General features: G+C 47.3%; 1 protein-coding gene across 3 annotated transcripts in view; it reads left to right on the plus strand.

The window, feature by feature from the left end:
• The window catches only part of rerea (arginine-glutamic acid dipeptide (RE) repeats a), a 101,763-nt gene extending 91,075 nt beyond the window's left edge, over window positions 1-10,688 (plus strand). For 2 of the 3 annotated variants that reach the window (XM_089012354.1, XM_089012362.1), the window contains 8 exons: window positions 81-242; window positions 321-434; window positions 803-2,133; window positions 3,158-3,380; window positions 3,459-4,176; window positions 6,786-6,929; window positions 6,995-7,175; window positions 8,344-10,688. In XM_089012354.1, the coding sequence (XP_088868480.1) occupies window positions 81-242; window positions 321-434; window positions 803-2,133; window positions 3,158-3,380; window positions 3,459-4,176; window positions 6,786-6,929; window positions 6,995-7,175; window positions 8,344-8,377 (2,907 nt within the window). In that variant the 3' untranslated portion in view covers window positions 8,378-10,688. Of the gene's footprint in view, window positions 1-80; window positions 243-320; window positions 435-802; window positions 2,134-3,157; window positions 3,381-3,458; window positions 4,177-6,755; window positions 6,930-6,994; window positions 7,176-8,343 lie in introns of all 3 variants that reach the window. The other variant, XM_089012346.1, reaches the window with a different exon arrangement.

Here is a 10,688-nt window from a genome sequence, read left to right on the forward strand (position 1 = left end):
CAGGGTCCATCACCACTGAGTCATCTTGGGCCAACTTTACATGCTTTTATTTTGAAAGACTTATTCGTTGTCGTCAATAGATGTCAACGCTACGTAGTGGTCGTAAGAAGCAAACAGCCAGTCCCGATGGCCGAGCCTCGCCTATTAATGAGGATCTGCGCTCCAGCGGACGTACGTCCCCCAGCGCCGCGAGTACCGACAGCACCGACAGCAAGACGGACACCATGAAGAAGCCCAGCAAGGTAAAACGCCAAGTGATCAACCTTCAACTTGGCTTTCTTGAATGTTTTGTAATTCCCATCCGTCTGTGGCCCCAACAGAAGATTAAAGAGGAGGTTCCTTCACCCATGAAGAGTGCCAAACGTCAGCGCGAGAAGGGAGCTTCAGACACAGAAGAACCCGAGAGGGCGGGTGCCAAAAAGTCCAAAACACAAGTGAGTTCATCTGTTTGTGTATGTAAGCCAAACGTGTCAAACTCATTTTTTTTGCCACGCGCCACATTGCAGTTAGGGTTTCCTCTTGGGGGGGTCGTTTTCAATTTGGGGAAGCCATGAGAATGTTTCATCCCACAACAATCGCACAATAAATGAATCAATAACTACATTTCAAATCTGAAGTCAAGAAAGATGACTGTTATTGTGGTTTACGTATGACAATTTGACATTTTGGTTCAGCATCATGGCACTTGACATGCTTGATTCTCTTTCGCGGTCTGAATAAAATGATGTGGCGGGCCAGATTTGGCCCCCGGGCCTTGACTTTGACACCAGTGATGTAAACACACGATTCTCTCCATCCACAGGAGCTGAGTCGAGCAGACTCCCCCTCCGAGTGTGAGGGCGAGGGCGAGAGCTCGGATGGACGCAGTATCAACGAGGAGCTGAGCAGCGATCCGAAGGACATTGACCAGGACAACCGCAGCTCTTCCCCGAGCATCCCCAGCCCTCGTGACAACGAGAGTGACTCGGACTCTTCTGCCCAGCAACAGCAGCTGCTGCAGAGCCAGCACCCTGCGGTCATCCAGTGTCAGCCAAGCACCTCGACGGCCGCCTCCCCTGTCCCGCCGCCGCCCCCTTCCACGGCCCCATCGCTGCCCCCGCAGCTCTCCCCGACGGCGGCTTCGATCTCTCTGCCGCCTCTTCCTCAAACGAGCCCCTTGGCTCTCATCCAATCGGGATCCTCCCTGCATCCTCAAAGGCTGCCCTCTCCGCATTCGCCCCTGACTCAAGCCCCGCTTCCGGGCCCCCCGGTTCCACCTCCGTCATTACCCAGCTCGCATCACGGCCCCGTGCCGCCCATGCCGCATCCGCTTCAGACGGCCCACCCCCACTTGCTGTCTGCCCAGGGCTTCCCTGTCAGTCAGTCTCAGGTCCCGCCCCCGCCGATACCGGGCCAGTTGCAACCGAGGCCGCACACCCCGCCCTCGCAGTCATCTTCTCACAGTGGAGGACAACCTCCTCGAGAGCAACCGCTCCCACCCGCGCCAATGTCAATGCCTCACATCAAGCCCCCGCCCACAACGCCGATCTCTCAGATGGCCACGCCGCAGTCCCACAAACACTCGCCGCACGTGTCGGCGCCCCCATTCCCGCAGATGCCGTCCAACCTGCCCCCACCTCCTGCCCTCAAGCCCCTCAGCTCGCTCTCCACCCACCACCCTCCGTCGGCGCACCCACCTCCGCTCCAGCTCATGCCGCAGGGGCAGCAGCTTCAGCCCCCCCCAGCGCAGCCTCCGGTTCTCACCCAGTCCCAAAGCCTCCCTCCGTCGTCCGGCCACCAGCCTCCTCCGGCTCCTTCACTGCCGCCCTCTGCGGGGGTCTCGCACCCCAACGGGCCGCCGCAGCTGCCCTTCTCCCCCCACCCTTACAGTACAGTTCTACCTCCAAGCGGCCCCCCCAACCCCGTACCGGGCTTGCAAGCCGTGTCTTCCTCCTTGCCACCCTCGTCCATCTCCATGCCGCTGCCCGCGTCCGTCTCTTGCGGGGGTCTTGGCGTGGGGCTCCCCCCTGTGCACATCAAAGAGGAGCCGCTGGACGAGACCGAGGAGCCAGAGAGCCCCCCGCCACCACAAAGGAGTCCCTCCCCAGAACCCGCCGTCGTCAACACGCCAAGCCACGCCAGCCAGTCGGCACGGTACGTCCCAAACAAACAGTGATGTGACTTTCCATCGAATGTTAGTTTGTATTTTTTGGTGCTTCTGAATGATTTTCCCTCCTGTCCCATCGCACTCCTACAAGAAAAAAAATAAAAATAACCCGTCCTGAATGATTTAAGTCCTCCTATTACGTGACGGGTCAATTTGACCCGTTTGCGTTTTTGTGTTTTTGCTAAAGCACTGGATATCCTTTCTTTGTCCTTTCTTTAAAACTGTTCTAAAATATCCCAATGGGATAGAAAATACAGTAATGTCTCGTTATATCGATAGTACCGCTTATTACGATACTATTTCCATGAACGCAAGGAGAAAATTACATGCGCGCAGGGTCGGATATATCGATAGTCCCGGTTATATCGATATTTTTTCGGACTCCCGAGAATATCGATATAACGAGACTTTACTGTATGTTCACTCTTCAAGTATGTTTAGAACATCTCAGAAACACAAAAGCTATTTGACCGTTTTGTGTGGGGTTTTACATCCGGGTAAAAATGACCCACAACATAATCAACGTGATTTTTTTTTTTCAACATAATATGAGGGTTAAACAACACAACATGTAGATCTTGATGGCCCCAACCGCGACCCCCTACTTAATCATTAATCAAATGACAATTTTCCTGGCTTCAAAATATGGCCTGTGTGCTGATTTTGACATTCTTTACTCATTCACTGCCATTCCTTAATTTATTCGGGAATTGAAAATATACAGCATTTGCCTTTTTGGGTGGCTGCCCCCATTTTAAGCTCATATAACTACAGACCCATTTAATTTAGGAATTCACTCTTTTTTTTGATGAAAGAAAAGAGTTTACGGTTTCTTACGCTGCACTGAATGTTGATGTAGTCCTAAAACTCAATATTCTGTGTGTCCTTCAATTTAAGTGGAAATGACAAAAGCCCTGGCACTGGAGTGGACACATTTTTTCTCCATTGTGTGGCAGGGAATGCGTTACTGTTGATTTTGATGATAATTCTCTTCTCTGTTTTTGAACTCAGGTTCTACAAGCATCTGGACCGCGGTTACAACTCGTGCGCCAGGACCGATTTTTACTTCACTCCCTTGGCTTCCTCCAAACTGGCCAAGAAACGCGAGGAAGCCGTGGAGAAGGCCAAACGAGAAGCGGAGCAGAAAGTGCGAGAGGAGAAGGAGAGAGAGAGGGAGAGGGAAAAAGAGCGAGAGAGAGAGCGGGAACGAGAAAAAGAGGCCGAGCGAGCGGCGGTGAGTTTTTGCGCTCGTTTCAACGCGAGTGGCGATATTTGAGCACTTTCTCAACACAACTTGTGTCCCCCTCCACAGAAAGCCTCCTCTTCGGCCCACGAGAGCAGAATGGGCGAACCGCAAATGGCCGGTCCGGCCCACATGCGCCCGCCCTTTGACGGACCCCCCACCACGATCGCGGCCGTGCCTCCCTACATCGGTCCCGACACGCCCGCCCTGCGCACCCTCAGCGAATACGCCCGACCGCACGTCATGTCCCCGACCAATCGCAACCACCCCTTCTTCGTGTCCCTCAACCCCGCCGACCCGCTGCTGGCCTATCACATGCCGGGCCTCTACAACGCCGACCCGGCCATGCGGGAGCGCGAGCTGCGGGAGCGCGAGATGCGCGAGAGGGAGATCCGCGAGCGGGAGCTGCGGGAACGGATGAAACCCGGTTTTGAGGTCAAACCTCCCGAATTGGACTCACTGCACCCTTCCACCAATCCCATGGAGCACTTTGCCCGGCACGGGGCCATCACGTTGCCCCACATGGCCCCTCACCCCTTCGCCACCTTCCACCCGGGCTTGAACCCGTTGGAGCGCGAGCGGCTGGCTCTCGCCGGGCCTCAGCTGCGGCCGGACATGAGCTACCCGGAGAGGCTGGCGGCGGAGAGGCTCCACGCCGAGAGGATGGCCTCCGTGGCCAACGACCCCATCGCCAGGCTCCAGATGTTCAACGTCACGCCGCACCACCATCAGCACTCCCACATCCACTCCCATCTGCACCTGCACCAGCAAGACCCTCTTCACCAAGGTAAAACAAAGCCCTGCTCATACACAAAACATCCGACGCTATTCACAAAGCCTTGGCCGTATTGGGCTTGGCGGTCAAGTTTCAGGATAGGACTTCCGGGTTGAGTGAACGCTGGCGCGTGTGGCTGCCGCTGCTCACCCGCAGAAAAGAATATCCTATGACTCTAAAGTATCCTTGAGAGTTTTGAAAGGCGCTTCAAAATGAAATGTATTATTATTATTATTATTATTATTATTATTATTATTATTATTATTGTTAATATATATATATATATATATGGCCGATACAACCAGTAAGACTTTAGTTCGCTAACAAAGCCTCTTGGATGGGAGGCAAAACGTCCGACACCTTCAAAAAAAGTACAGATGACGGCTGAAGAAACATTATTATTATTATTATTAGTAGTAGTATTATAAACCTTGAATGCACTCTCCAGATGACCTGGATTTGACCTTCTCCAAACTTTTAAATGGCTCCATCTCTTCAATACGTTTTCTAGAACTTGCTGATCTCAAGCAGTGAAATCTCAAAGTAATGGGAAATTGAACTGCACCAATCAATCGGGGGTGGAAAAAAAAGCAGCTTTTCATCCTGACCAACCGAGGAACTTTTCTGACCCAAATACACCGTCGCTGTGTCAAAATGTGCAAATCATGATGAAAAGCAGCATAAATGTACATTTAGCTTGACACGTGCATTCAAAAATGTAGAGAAGATCAAATTATGATTCCTGTTAAAGATCCCAGTTCATTTTAGGTACCACATTTTCCGGTGTATAAGGCGCACCCAAAAGCCTTGAATTTCTTCAAAAGATGACCCTGCGCCTTATATGTGTAGTTATATATTGAGCCGCAACTACTGGCAGCTGCCACCAACTCCATTTCACCCAGTAGAAGAAGTAGTGCATATCTCCAGCCTTTACTGTAGCGCAGGGGTGTCAAAGTCATTTTTTGCCGCGGGCCACATTGTAGTTATGGTTTCCTCTCGAGGGCCGTTATGAATTTGGGGAATCCATTAGAATGTTTAAATCCCTTCAAATATTACATATAGAGCACACAGCAAATTAATGAATAACTCGTTTTCAAATCTGAAGTCAAGAATAATGACTTTTATTGTGGTTGACATCCAAAAATGTGAAATTTTGGCTCAGATTTTAGCAATCATCATGGAATTTAACAAGTTTGATTTGCTTTCACGGGCCGAAAAAAATGATGTGGTGGGCCGGATTTGGCCCGCGGGCCTTGACTTTGACACCTGTGCTGTAGCGCCTTATAATGTGGCGTGCCTTATATTTGGAAAACTTTTACATATTATATTTGGAAAACTATTGTCATTCATTGAAAAGTCTGGGGTGCCTTTCATTGGGGTCACCATTCATTTGGCCTTATATAACGTAAAATACAGTCCATCCTGAAATTTCACCTCGAAGCCCAATACTCCTCACGTTTTGTGTGTAGCGTATATGCTCATTCTATGAATCATTCACAATGTCGACAATGGCAAATAACTGATACTGACTTGTAACAAAATGCTGAAATATGAGATCGATAACCCCAAAATGCTGAATCGAATGCAATTTAAAGGACAACCGACGCCTCCGTCTGGACAAGTTGTGTCCATAATTTGTAAAATGGCTTCAAATGACTTCTACTGAGCGTATTTTACAAAGATTCCACCGCATATAGCTATATTTTACGTTTTAAGACTCGCACTGAATATTCAGGAAGTCTTGTTTTCGAGTTGATGACGAAAACTTCGTGTTGATCCGTGTTGATGGCGAAATTAGAAGGAAAACACATAAATAACGCGATGGTGAATCGTTGTGTGCGATATTCGCTGCCACAAATTTCCAGCAGGCAAATCAACCCATTTCCAACAGAGCTTTGGCACCGTCTTGTGCATTTTCTGGGACGCTACATTGCTGCCATTGACGGCTCGAATTGATATGGGAGGACTCCTTTAATCGATTCGATTTAATCGATGAAAGGAGTCCTTCTGTATCAATTCGAGCCATCTGGACTCCAATGTAGCGCCCAGAAAATGCACAAGATGGTGCACGAGCTCCGTTGGAAATGGGCTGATTTGTCTGCAGGGAATTTGTGTCAACTAGTATCAAATAGTTGTCTTGGTGCAACACACAACGATTCAACGTGTTATTTCTGAGTTTTCCTTCTAATTTCGCCATCAACACGAAGTTTTCAGACCGAACAAAGTACCGCAAAATGCATTGTGTGTCGCTTTCTCGGTCAGTGGCGTTCCTTCAGTGACGTCACGTAGGGGATCGTCATCAAATCGAAAACAAGACTTCCTGAATATTCAGCGCGAGTCTTAAAAGGTAAAATATAGCTATATGCGGTGGAATCTTATTAAAATCCGCTCAGTAGAAGACATTTGAAGCCATTTTATAAATTATGGACACAACTTGTTTGGAGGCGTCGGTTGTCCTTTCACAATGAAATAAATATCAACTAGTTGTAATGACTAGCTTGTCTATTGTATGGCACTTGACAAGTTGTACATGTATGTTGAATGAACATGTTGCCCTGTACCTTTGAACGTAAGGCTCTGACCCCCAGCAGGTGGTGGTGAATGTCTTGTGTGTCCTCCAGGTTCCGGGGCGCACCCCCTGGCCGTAGACCCGCTGGCGGCCGGACCGCACCTGGCTCGCTTCCCTTACCCGCCCGCCGCCATCCCCAACCCGCTCCTCGGACAGCCGCCGCACGAACACGAGATGCTGCGCCATCCGGTTTTCGGTAAGCGACAGGCCGCTCTGGCGGAATCTCGTCTTGTCCTCTCTGACATATTTGGCTTTGCGCAGGAGCTCCGTACCCTCGGGACCTACCCGGAGGTCTGCCGCCGCCCATGTCGGCGGCCCATCAGCTGCAGGCCATGCACGCCCAGTCGGCCGAACTCCAGCGGCTGGCCATGGAGCAGCAGTGGCTGCACGGTCACCATCACATGCACGGAGGCCCGCTGCCTGGTCAGGAGGATTACTACAGGTCAGACCCGGGCGCCGTCGCGGGTTGTGTAATATTAATGACTCATGACCGAAAGTCAGCTTTCTTGTCAAATATGCTAATCTGCATGACATACAGCACAGAGCAAATTACTGTCCTCTCGAACCTAGCCTGCAAGGCACTTAGAATAACTTTTATAAACATAATCAACACGGAAAAAATATGTGATTTTTATAGAAAATCATCATATTTTTTCTTTTCCACAAGGGGGCGGCATTTCCTTTTTTTTTTTTTTTTTTTTTTTTTTTCAAAATTAATGCTTTGTTCCAGATTCAGCTGTTGTTAAAGCGCTATATAAACCAATAGGTATGTATTATATTGTATTTTGTACAGCCGCCCCCATTTCAAGCTCATATAACTCTGGACTCATATAACTTAGGATTTTACTTTTTGTTTTCTGATGAAAGAAGAAAGTCGAAGGTTTTTAACGGTGTATCCAATGTTCTGTAGCCACAAAGGGACATATGTGTTCTTGTGCCGGTCCCAAGCCCGGATAAATACAGAGGGTTGTGTCAGGAAGGGCATCCGACGTAAAAGCTTGGCCGAAACAAACATGCGGATCAAACCTCTCAAGATAGAGGACACTGATTTGCTGTGGCGACCCCTTGAAGGGAAAAGCCGAAAGGAAAAGAAGAAGATCTTTAGCTCATTCACTGCCATTCCCAAATTTATTTGAGAATTGAAAATATGACGTGGAGCGCCATTCCCGAATTTCTTCGGGTTTTGTTTTTTCTTATTATATACCAATAAAGCACTGGTCAGACCTCTGCTAATGTTTTTCCCTCCCACAAAGGGGCAGTACTTATCTTTTTGTACAGCTGTCCCCATTTCAAGCTCAGATTACTCCAGATGTGTATAACTTATGAATTAACTCTTTTTTTTCCTGATAAAATAAGACAGTCTTAGGTTTTTTTATGCTGCGTTGAATGTTTTTGTCGTCCTAAAACGCAATATTCTGATGGTCCTGCAATTTGAGTGAAAATGACAAAAACCCTGGCACTGGAGTAGACATGTTTTTTGCACATCGTCTGCCAGTGAATGAGTTTAAATATTAACTAAGAAATTTCAAAATCATAAATGTTATCATCACAGGAACGTCCAAACAACACAAGGAGGTTTAACACGCGTGTTATTCTCCCCTCCTTTTCAGCCGACTGAAGAAAGAGAGCGACAAACAACTGTAACGGACCGAGGGAGGCGACAGGAAGTTGTGAAGAACGCAAAAAAAAGCCAATTGGATCCAATTTATCTCCCCACACCACCACCACTATCCACCGCCCACCCGGACATATTCTTAGCCAATAAAAATGACACAACATCCTTAAGACCTCCTGCATGACAAGCTTCCCTGACATTTTGTTTTTGTAGGTGCTAGAAGAAGACACACTGTGCTTTCCCCTCCCCCCACACAACACAAAAAAAAACATGGCCGCTTATGGAAAATAACAAGTGCTATCTTAAACTCATTTATTTTAATACATCGTTGGAGCTTTTTTTTTTTTTTAAATCACTTTCGGAAGAGCTACCGCATGGAGTTTTTCCTTCTTTTTTTGAATTTGTAAATAGTATATATAAACATATAATTATTATAATTATTATTATTACTAGGTGTGGACAAACAAGTGGTTTCAACCTCCGCTGCAGTTGTGTTGATGCATTATCCCTTGTTCCAGAGGGGAGCAACATGGCATTATTCTTTTCATTTGAGCCATTTGATTTGTGACCTTGGTCTGACATTGCCGTGTTAGATTTAGTCCGGCGTAGCCCATGTGATACCCCCTCAATGTCCTCCCGAACCCGTGTGGCACCCCCACTCATCCGTCGCACACCAGCCTTTTCAGAATGTGTCGACGCGGCGTGTCGACTTTGTGACTTGAAACACTTGAAGCTTCACTTCATCCTTGACGACGACGAAAATTGATTGCACTGAAATTTTATTTTTATCCTCTGCCGTCATTATTTAACGCCAAAATCAGTCATATAAAATAACCCACACACCCCTCCCCCCATTTACCAACAACAACAACAACAACAATTTGGACAGTTCCAGAAGTCATTTTTTTAAAGGACAACCGACACCACTTTTCTGTTTCCGAACTGACATCAGAAAAACGTTATATAGCATCGAAAATACCGAAAACACGCAGGATGATATTTTTAGTGAAATGCAAAACACAAATAAAAATGACTTAAAGTGTCTAAAAACTACTTCAAATTGAACCCGGAAGTGGCCAGTTTCAGAAGGTCCCGCCCCCTTGTTCGTGGTGTCACGCCAAGACGTCTTACCTTGCTCGAGAATCAAAACAATGGCTTCAGATTCTGAAAAGATGCTTTCTTGTTACTCATCCAGTTATGAATATAATTCAAATAGTTCTGAAGAGGAAAGCATACATGTTTGCAATCGATTAAACAATTTATTCCGTGCCATTTTGAGGCATCTAGGGGGGGAAATGTAGCACCCAAAAAGAGGCAGAAAATGGCGTCCAAGCTCCTCTGAGGAATTAATCAGCTCGTTTCCACAAGCTCCCTTCCATGGAGCTTGGTTGCGCTCTTCTGGCGGCTTTTTGGTGCAACACGAGGTTTTCAGATCAAACAAGTACCGCAAAATACATTGACGTGATGGAAGGACTGCTACAATGTGTCTTTTTTTTTCGGTCAGGGGCGTTCCTTCAGTGACGTCACGTAGGGGATCGTCATCAAATCTAAAACAAGACTTCCTGAATATTCAGCGCGAGTCTTAAAACGTAAAATATAGCTATATGCGGTGGAATCTTTGTAAAATACGCTCAGTAGAAGTCATTTGAAGCCATTTTACAAATAATGGACACAACTTGTCCAGAGGTGTCGGTTGTCCTTTAATGGTACGGGAGTTTGATATTCATCACGGGACCTTTTTAGTGGTGGCTTCCTCTCCCGTCATGTTCGCTGTGGCCTGTCGATATGAGACCACCAGGACGTGTGCTTGTGTGTGTGTGTGTTTCACACCAACGTGCGCCTCACCTCACGTTTTCCAACAGAGACTGTTTGACTTGTTTTTATCATTTTCTTTTTTGCCAAATGAAGAAACTGTACTCGCATTTAAATGACCATGTCATACCTACGGTGGGAGAAAAAAAAGCCTGACCATCCCATTTTCTGACGCACTCATCACCCCCCCAGTGTCCGCGCCTTTGACCCCCAGTCCGACCCCCGACCCCCTTTTTGTGTCTCCAAACCTTTGGTGTTCAGTGTTGTCAATGGTTTACCTTCTCGTTTCAAAGCGGCAGCAGCAGAATGTCCGTTCTGACTGCCAAGATTTCTATATATGCTGGTATCTTGAAGCTTATTGTACATATGAGTAGTCTCCATGGGATGACACAATGTAAACAAAAAATAGAAAGAATAAGAAAAAAATGTGAGTCCTGTGTTCTCTCCATTTGAGTATTTTGTAATTTTTTTGAAAAACTTGTGGAATTAAAATAAACGACTAAGTTACACCACAATCTGGGACTTGAA

This window comes from Hippocampus bargibanti, linkage group LG01 (assembly GCF_051943395.1).
Source record: "Hippocampus bargibanti isolate YZ-2025 linkage group LG01, ASM5194339v1, whole genome shotgun sequence".
Taxonomy (NCBI): Eukaryota; Metazoa; Chordata; class Actinopteri; order Syngnathiformes; family Syngnathidae; genus Hippocampus; species Hippocampus bargibanti.